The sequence below is a fragment of the Antedon bifida genome, chromosome 8 (assembly GCF_963402885.1).
Source record: "Antedon bifida chromosome 8, ecAntBifi1.1, whole genome shotgun sequence".
Taxonomy (NCBI): Eukaryota; Metazoa; Echinodermata; class Crinoidea; order Comatulida; family Antedonidae; genus Antedon; species Antedon bifida.
Genome location: NC_136233.1, coordinates 9070409 through 9092808, shown reverse-complemented (window position 1 = coordinate 9092808; position 22400 = coordinate 9070409). Strand labels below are relative to the sequence as shown.

At 33.6% G+C, this 22400-nt stretch overlaps 1 protein-coding gene across 1 annotated transcript; it reads right to left on the bottom strand.

The window, feature by feature from the left end:
• Window positions 1–8543: 8543 nt before the first annotated feature.
• LOC144850145 (GTP-binding protein RAD-like) lies at window positions 8544–21136 on the bottom strand. Its single transcript, XM_078707359.1, has 4 exons — window positions 20526–21136; window positions 14235–14323; window positions 10727–10931; window positions 8544–9546 (listed from the first exon to the last, which is right to left on the bottom strand). Exons 1-4 carry the CDS (start codon window positions 20722–20724, stop codon window positions 9239–9241), a joined length of 801 nt encoding a protein of 266 aa, XP_078563485.1. The 5' UTR covers window positions 20725–21136; the 3' UTR covers window positions 8544–9238.
• Window positions 21137–22400: the final 1264 nt, after the last annotated feature.

The window sequence follows — 22400 nt, the reverse complement described above, 5'->3', positions numbered from 1 at the left end:
CGAAAAGAAATAGCTTTCATAATAACTAACACGGTACTTATGCGACTAATTTTGTTTACGCAAAATATTATATTCTTGAATTATAACACACAGTATACATAGCACATCAAAATGCGGTAATTATTCCAGTGGTTTTTGTTTACCGGTGTTAAATTATTTATTATATTATTATCATAAACTTGTTAATAATAATAGTTTCAAAAAATACAAGTTTCAGAGGCAAATATATTTCAATAAACACGGATAAATACACCAATTTCTCCATAAAGTTACGCCTTATGATTGTAGTTTAAATTGTTTTATTGTTATAGGCCTATATTATGCCTAACTATCATTGTTATTGTCCCTCTTACAATGTAAAATAATAGGCATGTGCGAAAACCGAAAGTATGAACAATGTAATAAAGCTACATGGGTTTCGGATGTTGATGAAAATGTGAAATTTATTTGAAAATTGTGCATTTCAAGTAAATAAGGTGCAGAAAAAAGTATCAACTTCCTATTATTATGAATGTCGCCATCTTTCTATTTATCTCGGCAGACCAAGAACCATTGACTTATCTTTCATCCTCCATATTTGAAATTACGTTATCAATAATGTATTCATGGAGTGCCTTAGAAAATACAAATATACAGTATAGTAACAGTAAATGTAATGAACAATAATGTTACACGCTCAACTCAACGTTTTTCAGTTTGAGTTAATTTTGAATTATATAACATTATTCAACAATAATATTAATTACTATTTGCTCCGTAAGGCGTGTCTGTAGTCAAATTACCACGATAATATAAACAAGATCACGCAGGATTATGGGTATTACCGGCACGTCATTTGAAATTGTGTTTGTTTAACAGTAATCCCGATCACTGAATATAGCATGTAGGAACTCGGAGCTAAAAAGGGAACATTTGACATCCTTTGGTCACCTTCATGTTATTTAGTGTAGTGCAATGCGATGCTGTGAACATGTAAAAGGTTTATCCATATACAGTTGAACCTCCCGTAAGCGGCCACCTCCCTTAACGGCCGCACTTTCAATTCAATTTTAATTTATTTCCACAATATAACATAATGTAACACAATGAAATACTATTAAACTAAAAAATTGTTGTGCTTTTTGTAATGATTTTGTCATTTGTATTGATAGGCCGCGGTTTTAAAAACATTTTTGTGAAGAACATTCCTGTGTTTTTTAAATAAATGAAATGAGAAAACTACACAGATTTTGACCGACCATTTTCATGCATAAAAGCTTTTAAAATTTGTCTGAAAATCATAAATAATACTAAACCACCTGATCATAAGTAATAAAATACAATTAGCTAGATAATTTAGAGGCCTGTTGCGTTAAGGACGCTGGACAAATATCGTGCATAGCCATAATACATGATTTTGGCCCTCTATCGACAGAACCTCCCGTAAGCGGTCACCTCCCGTCAGCGGCTACTTTTCTCGGTCCCGACGGTGCCCGCTTACGAGAGATTCAACTGTATTTAATACAAACAATTATTAACGCCCTCTATAAATATCGATGTATTTTTTTCAAAGATCTATTTGCAATTAATTTGATAGGGCCCTCTCTTGTTTGGTTATTCATCTCTGAATATTTCATATTTCCAAGTTGGAACCCCTATTTTCGGTACTATGCTGGGGCCATTCATATGTATATCATTTTACAATCACACAATGATCTATGCTCATATCTTACAATAATCTCGTAAACAACCACTTATTGCGAAATGAATTGAAGGGTGGTTAAGTGTACATTTTTTTTTATGTTATCAGTTAGGATGGCATAATAATATTAATAATAAATAAACTGATACAAAATGAACTCCCGATGACATATGAGTTCAATGGAATAGTTATTGAATATCATGTGACCTACAATCCTCCAATCAAATTACAGTAATCTACTCAGGTGTGTTATAAAGGTGCTGTATAGCTTAACTGACGTTATAGATTTTGGAATCATTTTCCGTTTATTTAATCATGGACCAGCAAACAGATTGATAAGATAATTAATAGCGTCATGATGTCTGATGTACAATATTATGCGAATAATAAATGTTTATGAGTGTAATTGTACAAATAATGGCATGAGGTGAAATATAAACTTTCACCATTCACCGAATGCTATTATTTGTAACATTACACAGATATAAAACATTCATTATTTGTTTTATATTATAACGTCTGTCATTTAAATCAGATTGAATAAAAGGTAGGCCTAACCAGGTCTACATTTGATTCACATTAAAACAGTAACATTTATTTATTTGTTTTTTTTTGTTTTTTTGTAAATATATATTTTTATAATTATTTGTTATTTGGATTTTATAAACACACCTACTGTAGTGTTAATATGTCAACAAACGACCAAACAATCATACCCTTCCTAAGCTAGAAAGGCAGAGATTCCATTACGAAATTCGACAGGCAACTGGAACTGATCTAGGCTAATTGTGTTTTCCCAACGATTCCACGTCTTGTAAGATGTTGCCATTAATTAATCAAAAATCATAAAAACGATCTAAAGCTAATTTAAATATTTTTTTCTGTGGTCTAAATTAGTACATATATCAATAGAGATATTATTATAATATCTCTATGATATATTTCTCTACACAAAATGTATGTAAGATACACTCGCCTTATCAGGAATTATCGCGGCGGAAATACAAATGCGGTACTATTCGATTTATGAAATAAGCTATGCGGTGATTTGGTCGCCGAGCAGCGGTGCTTGCCGTGGTAGGCCTACCTTCTTTCTAGGTTAGGTCAAGGTGAATTCACCCAAAAAATAAGTGAAAATAGTTCATAGACCCATGTTATAAAACAAATAATGCACAAGTCTAAATTCGTACGTTAGTGGAGATGCGGCGCAATCTCGGGTATTCACAATGTCATGCATGTCGCACCATTGTAAATACCCTCGAGTGCGCCGCATCTCCGCTAGCGGCACTCTATTTGTATTGTGACCCACCCACAATCGTCCAATCAAATGACAGGAGTATTACAAATGCAATGCACTGTATCAAAAAGTTATGAAACTCTGTTCAATGTCTGTGTAAGCTGTAATATTATTTCCCAAGCCATACCGGTAATTATTTTCACTATTTATAGCGGAGCATAATAGCGGAGTGACGTCAAGAGACACTAACTCCTCTCTGAAACCTCTGTAAGATGGTAGATAAGGCTTTATTTCCTGCAATCCTAAGGTTTCGAAATATTTCTGTGTTAGGATGATACAATACTTCATTAGGCCAACTGTACCAGAGTACCGCTCCAACTGAAGAGGATGATATTATGTAGACCTAAAGTAATTAACTAAAATAACACATGCGTAGGCCTACACAATAAGTATATCTATATTATTATATTTATAATTTACTTACTGTATACAAAATTAGTATCATTGTTGTAACTCATCTTGGGTTACTATTTTCAATAAGCCGTAACATACACATTTTTTTTAGTACTTCTTGCTATTAAACAATGCTTCATTGCTTTGATCACGTCATTGGAAATATAGGTTACCTCCGCTCGGACTGTCATGACAAGATGGAGCTTATGGCAAAATTACACCACAGACATTATTCCAGGATATAATGATGCAATCCAGTAAATCTAGCTTTCGTGGTGGAAACTAGGCCTACGTCGAATTATCACAACGTCAAAAGCTTGTCGTTCAGCTTCATGCTCTGATTTGATAACGTTTTAGATAATTTCTATTTTATCACTGTATTATTATTGTCTAACTAACTAACTAACTAACTAATGTTATGAAACAAAACAAACAACCCATAGGCTATGTATGCAGCATTAACAAAAATAGATGAACAATTTATGAACAAGTGTATTTGTGTTCTTAGGATAAATATGCATGTTTGATTTTAAAATGTCGTTATTTATCAACATTACTTTATGATTATCTTTCTAAAAGACTAGGGTACCGTCCTACACAAGTACTTACTCATGGTTTAATTCGTTTATCGAAGGAAAAACTATGGTTTGAGTATTTTACAAACCATGATATTAGAACAGGATAGTTAATGTGTCGGATGGCGCCCGGTAGTAAGGTTCTGAATCATCATTTCACTCTTCTCTGTCCAAGACTGAAACTATAAAGACTGCCGCCCTTGTGACCACCTAAAAATTCTTCCTAACGTTCGGTTTCCGAGATAGATTGAAATAAGATTGTAGCTAACACACACACAAACGACAGTATAAGGCTTACCAGCCAAGAGTGAGAGCTACCGTAAATTATGAAATAAAGGACAACATCGAAGATGTTTATACTGAATATCAAAATATTAATGTAGTTCATTTGAATTTCCTAAGAAATCAAACCAAACGAGTGAATTTTGACCATTCTGTGTTAAAACAAATGATATATTAATAATAAGGTTCAAGAAAACTACGTACGCATCCAATTAATGGTAGCGTCGTTCTCGTATAAAAGCTACATCCGGGTTTTAACTACCCTTGAAGATCATACAAATGGCCGTTACTTTAATAAAGTAGACTCAGAAAAAGAAGATGTTGGCGTTACGTATGTTCCATTAGTTATGGCTTAGAAAAATATACATCCGTTTAATATTAGTAAATTAATAGAGTATGCATCTTTACTGAGCTTGTACATTGTGTACAATATAAATTGTGTATTAAATAAAACGTGACGTAACGAGTTTAAATAGATTAATGTTGGAGAAGGGGATGACGTCGGTGACCCCGTGTACAGTATTTTGACACCGGTTACTACGGTATGGTAATTTATTTTGTTTGTTTGGTATATAAATATATATATAGCAAAACTGGCCTGAAACTCCATACATCTATTTCATCGACTCTTTTTGTCGAGCAGCCAACATACTAAGAATGATAAACTAGGACCAGACACCGGGGTAACCCTTACTCTTCCTAAAGACGTATAGGGCGTGATCAGGGTCTGGACCTTGTTTGTTTTGTTTCTCCAGACTTGTTCTATTACCATAACAAATGGCTGAGGGATTCTTTACCCTGTGCCGATTTTATGGTTAGGGTTTGTTGTTGGCTTACCGCTCAGTCTCTTGATTTATAAATTGCTGGTAGGCTGTTTGTAACTATTTTGAGTTGTCTTTTTGCTTCCGACGACGCTCCTCCGTCACATTGCACCATACCACGGAAATCGTATGTTGATACCTGATATAATCAATCACCACTCTGTGTCATAATTATCCCCACACAAATCACATCACCAACTTATTGGGTACGTCACACGGAAATACGTCGTTAACCCTTTAAATTCTAAATTTAAATTCTGATCACATTTCAGACCCATGATAAAGCATTATTGGGCATCTAAGGTGTCACAAGTCGGTTGGCCTACACTTAATTTGAAACGTGGTATTAGTTACCCGACAAGAAGGTCAATCAAACCACCGATAACAAATTGATTTGATAACTGCTCAGAAACGCGTCAAAGGCTTGTTTCAGGAATGTTAACGCGTGTCGACACGGTGCGTTCTAGGCCAAGCACACCCATCCTTCTCATATTCTGAAGTAACACCGCCATTGGCCAATTAGGTGGATAACATTGAATAAAATTATTTCCCTGACACATATTAAAGTACCAGGCAAGGCAATACGATAACGTTACGCTAGTGGACGGGTCGTAAATATTGTTCTCATTCTGAATTTTATTGTAGAAAATTCTACGAATGCAACTGGCATAGCTAATAACTTAAAATAAACGAAGCACAAAGCAAAAGAAATATTTACGCTGATGAAGTTTAAAGAGTGAAGCTGAGATTTAAATCGATTGACGGTGGCGCATGTTCTGGTTCACAGTGTGTCATCTGATAGATGGGAATAGTCGATGATGTTAACGTGCTTATCAAATGTCACATTCCTGTTATAAATAAACTTTATCATTCAAGTAATCGAGAAAAAAACGACAGTTAATAAAACATACAGGTGACGGGTACACGGCATTCATTATCTTTAATCATTCAGGTTTTATTTCCTATGCAAAACGTATGAGCCATTAATATTGTCTACTCTTCCTTGCGACGATTTCTTGAATGTTTTTTCTTATAGAGCACACAGCGTGCCTGGAATATACGCGGAGTACTATATTACCATGCCAGTAGAGTTTTCTATAAACAAGGCCATATACATGGCTGCAGTCGCGTGCTCAAATTTGAGTTAGTGTTTACCGACCGACCAACCGACTGACCATCCGACCAACCGACCGCCATAGTGAGCTGTAGAGTCGCGTTGCAAGCGACTAAAAACGGGTCAGCCGGCATCGTGCCGGCATCAACCACACCTGATCAATACTAGTAAATTACTAGGAATATTCCCCGCAGTGCGAGACGAGCAATCTGTGAGAAAGAAAGCCGTTATATCCCTGTCTTGTACAGTCAAATGTAAGGAAGGTTTTTCTTTCCACGTATTGTTTCCACACAACTCGAGAAGGAGGCCCACAAACTTTCCGTTAAAGGTAGTAAAAAGCAAGTGATGAAGATATGGTGCATATTATAAATTGCATAAACAAACAATAAAAAAGACCACAATGAATCTTTGGAATTGAATTCGTCACCATAATTGCTAGGAACGCCGTAAACATAAACAATAAAGGGAGCCCTCAACAAGTAGTATTTAAACGGACACTTTTATTAACTGGATATACCTCAACCTAGTCTGGGTTTCAGGCGGAGTTTTGACTTGAATATTAGTAAAAAGATAAATATTTTGGCACATATAGCGTTTCATACGTATACTACTTGAGTTGAGCTCGATTTCAGGTTCAGGCAAACATCGAACTAATATATAATATAATAACTACAGACTTGTCTGACCTCGACTAGATATAATCCTGGCACGACAGTGAATAGTATGTCCAGGGAAGAGTGAAATTTACTTACATTTTACAATTTCACTCTTCCCTGGTAAGCCGGTAACGATGCAGGCACGATACAGGTAGGCATATCTATACAGGAACTGGCTGGCACGTCTATGAGGAAAGGGCTTAGGTAGAACATCGAAAAAAAGTAGAAGTGGGGATAGTTCAGTCGGATATACAACGGTCGTTTCTGACTAACGACAACCAAGCGATGAGATGAACGGAAAAGACAAAAAAGTAAAAAAGACACCGCACCTAATATATAGTATATAAAGATTCATTGGTTATGTATTCTATAAAGGGAAGCAATGCATAACAATTCAGATACCAGATATCTATTTGGTATCAATTTTTTTTTTAAAGTGATCACATTTTAAAAATATCTGAAAAAAAAAACAACATCAAATGACATCAAGTCTCCTGATAATGCATTTTATTTCTTTTTCGGGAAGGAGTATTTCGATAAATGAAAATACCTCATTAAATAGCAAAAGTTTACTAAAGACCTAACCTTTCTGTATTATAGTCAAGTGAAACAGACTTCACTAAGTATCTTTTATCATAGATGTTACTAATAATTCCCCATACAACGACTAATAGAAACTTTATAATATCAGAAAACATCTGAATGAACAACTTCTATCACGCTCAATTAAATACCAACAGATAATAATGTATTAAAAACATAATAATTTGAACTGTATAAAAGAACAAACAATGTGTAGGTTGGTAGCTTAAGAGTGGATAAACTGACATTGGCCATTCTTTTTCGTAAAATTAATAGAATACTCCATCAGAAGAGAAGTGTGGTATAATAGTTTATGGCTATGGTTATAAAGCATATAGCGCAATCGGCTAAACTGGTGGTCGCCAATGTGTTGGACACTGTACCGTGAAATACCATAGGTTTTCTTGGTCCCCGGTTCGAATACCATGGTCGCTCTCCATGTGTTCCAACTGGTTGGAATACATGTAGACAGAGCACCGTCTTTCGGACGAGACGTTAAGCCGTTGGTTCTGGGACCTATGTGCACGTTAAAGAGCACAGTACACTCATCTTCGAAAAGTAGGGGTTCGTCTTCTGGTGTAATGCCGCATTAAGCACTAAGAAGGACTCCACCGAAAACAAGTATAATTCATTGTGCAACATCAAGAACTGTTTTATGCTTAATCTTGAATAACAAAACAAATGGTAATAAGTATATACAATGAAGCTTATATACCAAACACATAATATTATCTAAAAAATATATACAAGCACGAAATATAACTTAGTTTACAAACTCGTTTGCACAGAGTTTAAAGACGTTTATTGTGCCTGCCTACTAGTTACATTTGTTCATCTGCAAGACCTACTGAATATTGTAAATTGATTTGCCAAGTTCACAAACGCCATTAATATATTTATAAAGAATGTGCTTGGTCTAACTTCTGCAAACTAGTTTTCTAAAGTTTGACGAATTTTTTCCTCTGGTTCACATTGGAAAGCTTTGGAAAACATTTGGAAAACTCGAGTTCGCTCGAGTTACAAACTAAAGTTCTGCTACTGTATTGTAGACAAGGCTTGATGCATCTTATAATTATTGTGTTAACAAAATAGAAAAGGTTTCAACCTTTGATTTGTTTGATTGATTTACAGCTATTTATTTGTTTCCTTTTGATCGTTTGAATGTTATTAAGCTCCTAAAGCCTACTCTATAGTGGCAACCTCAATCAAATTTTGACAAGAACAGTTTTCAGTGTACAACAGTAGAAGAAATTCGGAAAACTACAGAAAACAAGTTTTCATAAGTCTACACAAGCAAACATCAAAGAAACAAAATTGTAATATTTGCTTGTGTATATCGTTATCTACATCGTTATACATCGGTTCTTACTCGATTTCAACAGACATGAAGTTAATGACAAATATACAAATTCATAATTAAATATCACTTTATAAATATGAATGTGAAGATGTTTACAGGAGGATGTTTTTGCCTTATCTGATTAATAATATGAATATTAATACTATATATATCAAGTACAATAGGCCTATTACAACAAAAATGTACCGACCATTGAAGCGACAGAAGATTGTTTATGTTCAAGATGAATTGAGGTAGGCCTATATCGTATTTCTTTCTTTATACAGTTTATCAACAACTCCTTTTCGTGTTCGTTTTAAGTGTATACATTTTTATGCGCAACGTTTCTAGCTCAAAGTTTCATTATATAAACCTTTGTTTATCTAGTTCTGTTTATATACATTCTTTACATCGTATCAAAATAATTTAGGCTCGCAGTTTGAGTTCTTTCTACATATGGTACGTTTTTCCATCAGGTTTATTTGTGCATTACACATTTTATAACACCTCTAAAATGTGACAGGATTTTGAACGTGATCTATAACCCGAAGGCTCATTCGGGTGCTTCCGGCGGAGTAACCTTCCCAGCATTCCTCGTGCGCGTTTCAAAAGGGACGATCGCCGTTTTTGTAGCATTCTACGCGGGCTTTCATGATTGTGATTGGCGTCAAGGTCTTCTGATCTGACGTGTTTTCGCAGACGATACTGGCGTATTACACCGAGGAATAATTCATCAACATTGTGTGATAACGGCACAGATGTTTCTACAAGTTTGCAATCAAACGTAGCAGCGAAGTGACGTCCTTCTACAGATAAATCATAACAAACGACATACATTATTGCACCAAATCAAATATTAATAGCATTATAATCATTTTATATATATAGTATCTTCAAATATTCATGTCAACTTATGTGAATGTATTGAGTGTATGTTGCATTATTAATATAGACGTCATAACGCCATAAAAGGAAAGTTTACCTTGATAAAAAGTTATTGTAATGGCAATTTGACAAAAATAGCAGTTGCAGCGAGGTTATTACATAATTTAATTAATTCGCATGTGCTTTGTTTGTGTTTGGGATAAAATATTACCATATCTTTTTTCTCTATACTGTACTTTTCAAACAATTATTATATACCTTTTGAGTTGATTTATGATTATTAATAATGAATACAAGATCCAATTATTCCTAAAAAAAAGATGACTCACTGGAAACACATTATTATATGCTAGTTATTTAATCAGATCACATTCTAAGTGTAAAATGGATTGCGTAACAATTAGAGGTAAACTTCTTGTCTGTGTATGGGAATAGTGGTGTTATGTGTTATAGATATTGTGTCTACAACTCTACGTTTCCACGAAAAGTATCGAATACTCGATAATACAGCATCTCATGTGTATCATATGTGGTGCCTGTATCTTACATTTAAGGTTAGGTTAGGAGTTAGGCGATACATGTGAAACACGCGTGATGTTGTAATACCGAGTATCCATATGCTACAGAAGAAATAGTGATACAGTATCGCAGCGCGGGAGGCATCTGTGTTCAGTACACTCAGTAAAAATGAAAATTAATTTTAAGAGATATTTTATAGATATTGATTAGCATCAAAACTCCGCTTAAAAATCAGTGTGATGGAGAGGCCCTGTTGTTATAAGGTCTTTTAATGCATAAAGATATTTCGATTATAATCGAGGAGCGAACGTTGTTCGGGTTGCCATTTGGTAGCAGTGTACAAACCCATACCATTCTCGCGGATTATCAGATGTATAAAGGATTCGACACACGGGTTAGATTTTAACTTGGCAGAAAAAATTAATGAGATAGTTATACTATAATACGCGAACGAACGGCAGAACAATAGTATATCTTGTGTGAAAACTCCCGTCGTGTGTACTGATTATATAATGGTTGCGCTCGTTGAATAATTTGCACTTACCAGGAGACAAGTTTTAGATTTTATGATCGCATGCTTACCTTCGTATTGAATTTCTCTTGACCTTTCCAAATCAGTTTTGTTGGCAACAAGAATGATTGGATCTGTTTCTGTCTCCTTCGTTCGACGAAGTTTAAATCTTAATTCACAAGCCTTTTTGAAACTTCTTTTATCTGTAACTGAATAAACCAATAGATATGCGTCACCAGCCGTTAGATAGCTATCTTCGTTTTCTTCAAAATTTTCCTGCACAAAACAAAAAAAATATTGATAGTGCTGACTTATGATGGTGAAACAAGTTACTACCAAATTTAGAAGATACACCAACATGGGAAAGGGTACCGGTACACGAACAAACATAATTACAATCGAACAGTTACGCACAATTCGGTCTGAGAGGAATTTGAAGATAAGAAGGTTCAGAAAATAGCGCCCACTATTAGGCCTAAATATAATTAAATCGTATTAAAAATTAAATCTTCTTTCGTTTATAGTTTATACTTGTCATTGCATATTATTTTAATGCCTGAAAACTTTAATGTAAAAACCTGTTAATAAAGTTTCTGACGACATGTATTTTACATTCTGAAAGTACGCCTATTTTATTATATATACGTATTCCATATTAATCTATCGCACTGTTTTGGGAACAGTATCGGTAGCCTATAGTATGGTATGTAGGCCTACAGATCTTATAGAGAATATTAAGGATGCTTGTGAATACGGCCTACGACAGATCTTCCGAATTGACAAAACGTTCACGTCTTGCCTTAAGGACGCATACAAGAAGTAATGATATGCTACGGAACATTGTTATTTGCTATTTTGAATTAATCATTACTGCCAGTAAATATTCCAACCCAAATCAGTCACGTATCATTGAAAACAAATTAAACTAGAGCAACAATAACATAGTTAATTACTGTTGTGCACATCGCGGGGTTGTTCACATTGTGTTCTGTGTTATGCAGATCAATAGACATTAGTAAAGACCAAAGCTTATAATATCAAAAATGAATATTAATACCATCAAAGCATCTTGTAAGAATAACTCGGGCATACATTTATAATTTTTAATATAAAATATGATACTTTATCGCCACGATAGTAACAAGTTATGTGTACGAATAACACCACTTTTATATGAAGTGAACGTTTACATTTGCGACGACCGACGAACTACGTCATGTTAGTTTATTGTACGCATGTGTCAATATTGGGACATATTCAAGCTCCTCACCTCGACACAGGTTTTATGATATCTAGTGCCAGAAAGGCCGAAAAAGGCCAGGTCAAGATGAGTGTATATACGTATTGCTAGATATTTTAAAACCGGAGTTTTCCTTTAATCGTTTCTTTTAAAGAATCTTTCAGCATACTGTGTACAAACTTATTTAGACTAGCGTGTAAAGAAAAATACGTTTGCCAGTGTCATTCCATTAAGATTTACAATGCTTTCTAATCACTGAGGAATTTCTGCACTTTACTTCTAGTCCGTGTCCGACCTACGATGCGTTGATTAGATTCTATATAATAATAGATTAAAAGTGCGTCATACATCTAAAAGTAAAATCCCGTTCTCTAGGTCACGTGTACAGAAAATAATGTTAGCATGTCAAATTAAAAGAAAAAGATATCTGTGGGTAGGTCAAATTAAAGTAATTACAAAAGAAAGCAACTGAAGTAGATCAAAAAAAAAATACAAAGCAATAACTGAAAATTTTAAATTAAAAGGAAGGAAAACAAAAACAGAAGTATAGTTGAAATTAAAAGAAAAAAAGAGTAACTTAAGAAGATAAAATTTAATGAAAAGAGGAAGTGAAGAAGGTGAAATTAAAAGGAAGAAGGGTAACCGAATAAATAATAAATTTAAAAGAGTGACCGAAAATAAGTAGGTGAAATTATGTAAAAAAAACCCCGTAGAAAGTGAAATGAAAAGAAAAAAAAATCAACGAAGAAGATAAAATTAAAAGGGTAACCGAAGAAGGTGAAATTAACTGATAAGATAAGGGTGGGGGAAGAGTTAGAAATTTTGACAAACCTGACCATTTTCTTAAGATTATCAACCAATATAATTATTAGGTTGTCTTTTTTGTTTGTTACGATGCATAAAGTACACATCCAAACACGGCTGGCGACGACGGCTGCGTGAACACAGCCATTAATTCGTAGCTGCCGGGTGATATCGTCCTACCATTAGTGTAAACGCCATATTAAAGTCAAAGTACGGGTAATGTAGCAAACTTATTATGATAAGGTCTAATTAAGTAGGATAAAATCACGGGGTAATATTGGTCGCAATGGTCTCATAATGTAAGCAGACGCCGAACGGATATTGTCGGGTTACTGCGTTATAGTGTTTTGAAGAAATGTATGTCCAGTGATTATGGAAAACTATAATATACTTTACTGTATATCTTAGATTTTGTTAACATGTTATTGAGTGCTAATTGGGAACTCGTATGACAAAGGCAACATTATTATAATATAAAAAAAAAAAAAATTTAAATTGGTTTGAAAGATAATAATGTAGTTTGATTTCAGACAACAAACCCAATAACCTAGGCGCAATTTGCTATTGTTGGATTCCAACAACGAAGCAGTATTGCGTTTTCGCTACAACAACGACAGGTCACAAGAGGCGCTATGGTTTTGTGTTTTGAAAAAAATGCTCTTATTCAAAACACTGTATAGTTAAATCTAGGTCATTTAATATCACATCTCTATTTTTACACATCTTGTTTACCAGCCAAACTCTCACAGGAGAATTATTGATGCGTAAATTAATAACTAAACATTATAATTACCAGATAACTTGAGTCATCTGTTAGGATGAAATTCAATCTTTATTTCTCCGAATCAAAACTTTAATTATTTTGTTATTGTTATAAATTTATAGACATGCAATAATGTTTTCGAATTTCAAATCAACCTCAAAACGTCAGTTTTCAGCATGTCGACGTCAAATGACTAATTGATGGCACGCAATGAAAGCAGGGTAACCCAAGATAGTTGGTTTCATTTAATTAGCCATTAGGTGAATGATATTTACCATTTATATGCAGTTACGATATTTACCACAGGTGTTTTTATTTGTTGTTTATTTGAAAACCCAAACATCATTAGAACATCAGAAATAAACATGATAAAATAGCGCCCTCTAACAGTGTTCAACTGCTGTACTTTAATTTGGTACCGTAACTGGTACTATCTAAAAGACGTATCAGAGCGAGTGAGTGGCAGAGAGGTTACAGTGTAACCGTAATTACGTAGCCATAACATCGGCAAGGGTTCGAGGCGAGGCTCACTCGCTTGGATAAGCGCTATAAACCAGTGTACACATCTACCTCATGTGCACTTTAAAGAACCTAGTACATCTTTCAAGACGAGCAGGGGGTTACCACAGGGTACTAGTACACACAGCCACTGATTATAACTGGGCCTTCTAACAGAAGAAAGAAACAGTCTTTTTGACTGAATAGTATATAAAAAATAAGAATAAATAAATATAAATAAATAACAAGCTAATGTTTGGTTGGCTGTGCTTACCTGTCCGTATGGCGGTGTGTCAACAAGTTGAATGACTACCTCTTCATTATCTACCAAGATCTTCTTCTCATAAATCTCACAATTTGTATCTAAATATTAGAATATAAAATACATATTAACATTCATAACCAAGCAAGCTGAAATGGAGATAATGCATTATAATGTTCGTCTTTGACTATATATTTTTATTTCTATTTACCGTGAAATTAAAAAAAAAAATCTTGAGAGGACTAAATAGGAAATATATATATATCTTTTACAACATTAATTAGAGAAACAATAAGAAAAGTGTAAACAGGTTGTGGTGATTGGTGTTTTTACATAACAACGAAATAAACAATAATACTAATATGTGTCGTGGCATACCGTTATTTTCTGTAGAGAAACTCAGCAGAAACCCAGTTAACAAGTCGTCTCAATAATATTGAGTATATTATACTATCTTAGGAAAGTTCAATGATAATAGTTTACCATGTAACAACTTTATATCAACATTAAGAATTTACCTCCGATATTAATACATACGATATTTTCCTAGACACACCAGGAGTTGTTTTTAATAAACAACTCTCTGGAAACACTAAGGAAATCCTACTAATAATCCGCAAAAGTACCATAAAATCGTTAATATTCTTGTATTTTGACACGTCAAAACCAAATGGATCAATTCTTTGCTTTTATTTTGAAATATTGCATAAAGATAATTCTGATTTAGTAACGTCATGACACGCTCGAGTTAAAATGCCAGTCAGTGTACGTATTTAGCTCCATGTAATAATGTAGAATCAATTTAGGTAAATGATTGATGGTGGTAATCTTTTGTGAACTCCTTTGAAAATAATGTAATTAATATTAGAGACATTTTGAAAGTAAATTCTGCAACTTTTGGTTTATTCTTTCTTTATTTTCATTCTAAAAAAATATTCATAAATAAGCATAATATACAGTGAAGAAAAAATGGAAAGGGAATATCACAAGAAGAGCTTATAAGTTTAGAAAATATTGCTTCTCTTAACCTCTATATTACCCCCTGTTATACAAAATGATCAGGAAATCAAACAGTTTGGCGAATAATACAAGCCCAGTTGGTAATTTTGATTTTAAATGGCTTACGAATATCTAATCAATACCTTATCAATAAAAGGTATTGACAAAAAGTTATGTTGATTTAATTGAATAATTAAAGATGTGAAGCACACGGTTAGAATTGGAAACTTTCTCAGCATCTAGACCTCTACACAACTCATTGACGGGAATTACTACTTTAGTGAAAACAATTGTGATAAACAAACAACAATAATAGTAGACTTTGTAGTATTAAACATTAAAAAATGCATAGTTCTAATACACGTGATTATGTCAAATTATTTATACATTTATGTACCTTGGATTAGCCTAAATCCCTTATTATTCAATAGGCCTATTGACAATAGACAATTTGTGCTAACGGTACAACAGCTGTGAATTTTGACACTGAAACAGATTAAATGAATAAATATAAATCATTGACAAGCGACAGATTGTGATCCTTCTTCAATGCTTTTTAATATGGTATTAGATAATAGACGTAATAAGTGGAAATGCTTATGAACCACGTCCCCGGCAGCATTGGAATATTTTGTTTAGTGGCCTTTGATGATACCACTTTTGATTCATTTCTGTAGTAGTTAACTGATGGCCGTTTTCATAAATATAGAGTGTTAACCTTTTCATGTTAAATTGTTTTACAAATATAAAGTTGATTTGAAATGACCTTTAGACTTAAAATAAATTGAGAAAAACCTATTTAAATGGTCACGATAGTTTATGAGCATGGTAAGACTACCACATAGATCTCAGGAAATAATATGTGTTCACAGAAACCAACCACGTATTATATTCCACCATTTCATGCCAAATTATTGCTACATCTAACATGAAAATGAACATCTTAAGGCCTAAGTTTGAGCTAGCAACATATCTTTGCGTTGATTACCAGAGTATGGAGTATGTTTCCATAGGTGTTTGATATAAAAAAATGACCGGAGTAATGTGCAGCACATTGAGAGTTTGCTTATATGCGCCATAAGAATGAACTATATTATTATGTCTAATAAACAGCACACTTCCACTTCATTTCTGATATGTTAAGAGTACATGGTGTGGTAGATGCTGATAGTTTAAATCGCTCGTATTAGGTATACCTGAAGAAAAATATTACTAAAGCTATGGTAAAGGTTAATTAAATTACATGAACCAATGAAATTTACTATAGATTTTATTAGAAAAAAAGTTTACACACGATCTTTAAAAATGAGCAAATGCATGACATATTTATGATGCGAGGCACTTATATTGTGACGTGTTCACAAAATACAAGGGCGAGATTAGACTGATATAATTTAATTTTTGTAAACAAATATTAGCATACATGTAAACCATACACTGAAATTAAAATAGTTGACAGAGTGCATCACTGGAAGCAGATTCGATACTCTAAACTTGTCTCAATCAAAACGCGTGACATGGTCAAAAACGTAATATCCAATAACTAAAAGTAAGATTGAATATTATATTATAAACAATTTAAATGTCACTTGATTGAACCAATAACTTGAAATAGCAAGGGAGACCTGATGTATGCAGAATCATTTGTACATCAGCAAATCAATTACGTCGTGTAAATGTGTGTTCGTTAACACTCGGTTCACTAACATCTTTTATAGGCATGGACGCGTCCACCAAAAATACTATTTTATAATAGTTCACTCGTCCTAGTTCACACCGTTTATTTACACTGGAGTATGACACACTCACACACACAACCGTTACTTTGTAACTGGTTCTTAAATCTTGCTAAAATAGGCCTCAATAAAAATTCATTAACAATTATACATGACGAGTACGGCACATTTAACATACAATAATTATAGATTGTGTGTAAGTAATATAAAAAAAGTTACGAATGAATGTATTTGCCACAGAGAGAAAAAGAACATTTGCTGTTGTTGTTGAACTGCACTCTTCCCTGAATAGAAAGTGTTGAAACAAAATTCAACACATCACAATCTTTAGGTGTTCCGTTGTCATGTCTAGAGACGAGAAACTGTGGGTAATGTATAGTAGGAAAAAGGTGGTAGATGAGACGAGAAACTGTGGGTAATGTATAGTAGGAAAAAGGTGGTAGATGAGACGAGAAACTGTGGGTAATGTATAGTAGGAAAAAGGTGGTAGATGAGACAAGAAACTGTAGCTGCTGTAATAGTTTCTAGACATAATACCATACGAGAAATTAGGTGTCTTTATTGTGTGTTATTTTAAGTTTCAAATTATTAGATCCACAAGACTACATTTGTAAGTTTCTGTCCTAAAAGAGAGTCCAGTCGATCATTGTAACTTTCTAAACTATAGCTTGATTGTGCTAAAACCTATTAAATTGTTAATTGTACCAATAAATTAAGTTTATTATTATATATACTATTACTATTTAATATTTTGCACTCCAACTCAATTATTCATAAACCCAGAGGCAATGAAGACATGTAAATAATATAGAAAATTCAATTTCCGATACTAATTGCTTTCAGTTTTAACTCAAAATAATGGTCTCACTTGAATGTGCTTAAATGCCTTAATTGTTAGTATCACTGTCGACACCATTATAGTTTAAAAACTATAATGGTCTAACCCTTGGACCTATAAAAATGTATCGGTCCATGGTTTATACTTCAAATGTGATTCAGTTTGTCTAATTTGAGATTACGTCTGATAAATGTAGTAGATTTTCATTATTTTTATTTCCTCTCACCTTGTATGATTAGTGTATTTATAATTTTCTCATTCCTTTTAATCTGACAAACATCTTATTATTTCGACGAGTTTATCAAAAGTTTCAGCAGTTGCAATATCCACTAATGCATAGGCCTAAGGTAAGTTAAAGTATCATATTAAAGCGATAACATTGTATTGGATATACTGAACTATCTTGAAATCTAAGTTAATGATGTATGTATGCATGTAATGTTACATACGCCCTCGAGAATTACTAAATAGGTAGATACCTAAACTCTGAAATAGAAGATTAAAATTTAACTTGAAAGTGAGATATATTGTTGTTCATCCTTTACAAATATCTCTATACGACAAAAAAAAAACACGTTTCAAATAACGCTATAGGCGTACTATATATCAGGTTATTATATGCACTGTTTTAAAAATCAGGTACTGCACGCTGATTTAATTCTAAACTCGTGCTTTCAGAACTGTTGATTTATGGTTAGCATTTAGCAAAAAATTAACGAGATTCGAACCCGGAATAGTTTGCCTAAGTACTACTGCATGTTTGTTTTATCTTCTGATAATTAATAAACCACAATAACTTACTAAATTATTAGCTTGTTAAAGACTAATAATAAAAGCTTTTAACCGTTATATCATTAATGTACTACTGTAACTACGCCCGAGTTCACAAATCCAGGGACCTTGTTGAAGTTTCATCAGATAAACCATCACTAATTTATTGAGGAAATAATTCAATTGTGTTTCTGCTATGATTAGTTGACAGAATTGACAATTGCGGTGATCTATGATGGAGATAATAAGCAAGTGAGCTGCTTACTACACTGCTGTCGACACTTAGGATAATAAGCAAACCCATCAATCCTATCTTACTTCAATGTACTTAGGCAAATGGATAATGACTAAATTATTATTTCTATATTTGGATATAAAAACATTATTATGACATTTCAGAGAAATATAAAATATTAGTAAATATCAAATTTATTGGAAACAATTATGATAATTGACATCAAATATTGTCTGTTGTCACAAGGTAAAGTATTAGGCCTATACTCGAATTGTATGCTGTATACTTGTTAGTGCTTGTAGAGTCGGAAGACGTCGTCAACTACTTTTAGATAGATGGTAATTATGCTGATGTTACAGAACGTCGAGAATGAGGTGTATGTGGCTGTGTGTGCTCCTCCCTGTGTTTATAAATTATTATTAAGATCTTAATGTTAGTTCAGAAAAAGTTTTTGTTTATTGCATAACCCAGCTATGTGGTTCATAAAAAAAACTTAAAACCACCTAAGTAAATCATTGCAAATTTGAGTAATATCGTATCACGTTATTGTATTCTCCCATTTCAACGATTGAAAGTACTATTCCACGGTCAATGTTTTTGTAAACAAATGTGTGCAACGTCGTTCACCTGAAGATATTGCATGACCGGAAATCAACGTTTACTGTATTATCTAACTATTCTGCTCCGGCGGCCAAAATCCGCGAGCACCGGATGTATGCATGGTCTAGTTTTCAACATTTGATCCCGGTTGGAAGCGGTGGATAACAATGATTTACTCTAAATCTATCTGTAGGTTTATTATAAAACTAATAATGTGTAATATTCCTTGAATAAGTAAGAAATCCATCACATGTAAATTATGTAGACTAGTTATCTATACAAATATTAATAGTCATTAACAAACTAATACAAAAAAAAAAATACATTACATACTGTAGTTCGGCCTGATTATCATGTGACCACAAACCTACACATTCACGACATCAAGTCCCAGGGACCTAATTAATGCTTTATCCACTTAGGCTAATCCTAATTTCTCTAAGGACAATATACAATAATTACAAGCATGAAAGACCAGAACGCTGTGAGAAAAAATAAAAGTATCAGAAGATATTATATATGTATCGTAATTAGTCCTATAAAAATATAAGTATTAATTACAATACGTGTATAAATTCTAGGTCTACATGAATGCCCATTAAAGCTATGATCGCGTTCTATATTGAGAAAACTACAATTCATTGATAAATACAGCAATCTAGTACACAATTGTTGTTCATAGAAAACAAAATAGGCATAAACACAATTAAAATCTGTAAATAAATTGTGGTTGTTTATTAGTCGCGTGGACGCGACTCTATAGTTCATTATGTCGGTCGGTCGGTCGGTCTGTCTGTCTGTCTGTCGGTCCGGTATCACTATGCATTTTTCAAAATGTTCTGTCTTTGTAAAGCGCATTGAGGCTTTCAGCATAATGCGCTATATCAAGTACCAGTTATTATTATTATTATTATTGTAGCACGCGACTTAATGGCTGTTGGCCTTGTTATTAGCTAGTACGGTATCGTATTAATAAGATACAACAATAAACTAAGACTCTTTGTATAAAATTGGATGACATGTCTTGTGAAGATTCAGTGTTATGAGTGAGTATACGTAATTTAGTGAGCCAAAATCACAAAGTGAATTCCATTGACATTGAGCTAGATAAAAACAACCCTTACCGTGTTCTCTTGAGAGTTCATCATTAGAGTCTGAGGAAGAGCCAAACGTCTCAATTAGTGCAGACTTTCCAACTCCAGAACATCCAAGCAATATTACACGTATGATGTGTGGCCTACCGTCATGGTGATACTCTTCTAGAACATCAAAACTCAAAGATGGTGCACTTGCGCTACGCGCGCGTGGTCCCTTGATTGTCATGATAACACTTCAAACGGCTTTGTTACACTACTTTTTAAAACATTATTGTTCAACAAATAATATAACAATGTCGATCAATTGAATCTGCTACTCTGAATGAACTTCTTGATACGTTAGTGACTCAAATGCCTATTCAAGATGTCTGAAACACCCAGATCAACAAGAAATAAGTTACAAGAGAACTTGTTTTCTCCCGCTGTCAGTTGTCTAAGATTCCGCCAAAAATGATCAATAAGCTGGCTGGAGTAATACCAGGCCGCAGTCAAGTCAACACAATTGTAAAACGCAATTAGGAAATCGATACAAACGTCGAGTTACTGACTCGCTGTGTTTAGACAGATATCAATATGAAACTTGCCTTAAATATCTATCTACTCAGTTTGTTGTCTTCAATAAAGATCATGACACAGCGCCTGTTAGAACATTAAAAGACTGTACGATTGAAATGTACCGTCTGCTATTTATGACAAACTACCAGTGACGTCAGGAGGTTTTACCCAATCAAAACGCATGACTCACAAGCGCTTTAATTTCTGTCTATTGTTATCAATTTTTGATGAGGATGCAGATAAAAAAATATAAATCATAACGCGTTTTCATTATGGTCTTGTTGATTAACAGTTGGGCGATGCATTAATAACACATGACGACGAATATGTACTCAATTACTAATCACAATATAAAAGTCATCTGTTCATATTCATGCATTTACATTTAGGCCTAATGAATAAAACATAATTAATTTCATTTTTTCTCGTCTTAAACAGCCTCGGGCACTCGATTGTTTTCTAATATAGATTTTTAAAGTTAGCTTTTTTTGGTTAGGAGGGAGACATACCATTATATTTAGGCCTACATGCAAAACGCTATTGGCCTTAAACACAATCAATAGTAGCAACACGAGTTAGTTCCGTTCTATAAACAAACGATTCTCGTATATGATCGCTAGGCTAACATAATTAATTAGATCAGGGTTACATGGCCCTAAATACAATACAATAAAGCGCCCCACGATTAGCAAATAATACAGTCATTTTAACACATAACAACATAATTCAAATAAAATATCAATCATATAATCATTTTCCTAGTTAAATTTGACTATTAAAACAGCTATTATAAATCACAAATTCAGCAGTTTTAGTTATTTGGGTAAAATACAGCTTAGCTATTAGCAGCATCTGTCAAGCTAGCCTATGCAGCAACAAGCAAGCTTGGCTTTTAACATTCACAATGCAGGTGCTCGAAATGCACTTTCGCCGTAGTAGCAAGTTGCGCGTCTCATTAACCACAGAAATTCATTTGTACAGTCTCTTTCATCATACTTGAGCTTTCGAAAGCAACTTCTCAAATGTGAATTTAGGTTTCATAATGTGATATGTTGTTGCTGGACTGAAATAAAGACAGTAAATGAATTAAATGAATATACCTGTAGCCTATATGCAAAATGAGAAATGGGAAAACCCGATTATTAGATGTGCTTCACATATCCAAAATGAGGAGGAATTCGCAAATTAAAATAATGCCAAAATATCAAACTTTACTGACAGATATTTGAATAATAATAATAATAATATGTTACGGTATTGTTTATTTTAACAATGTTTACACACTTCACTCTCCTCTTTAAGGTTTTTTTTTTATATTATCGGTAGGCCTATTTCAATGATTCGTAT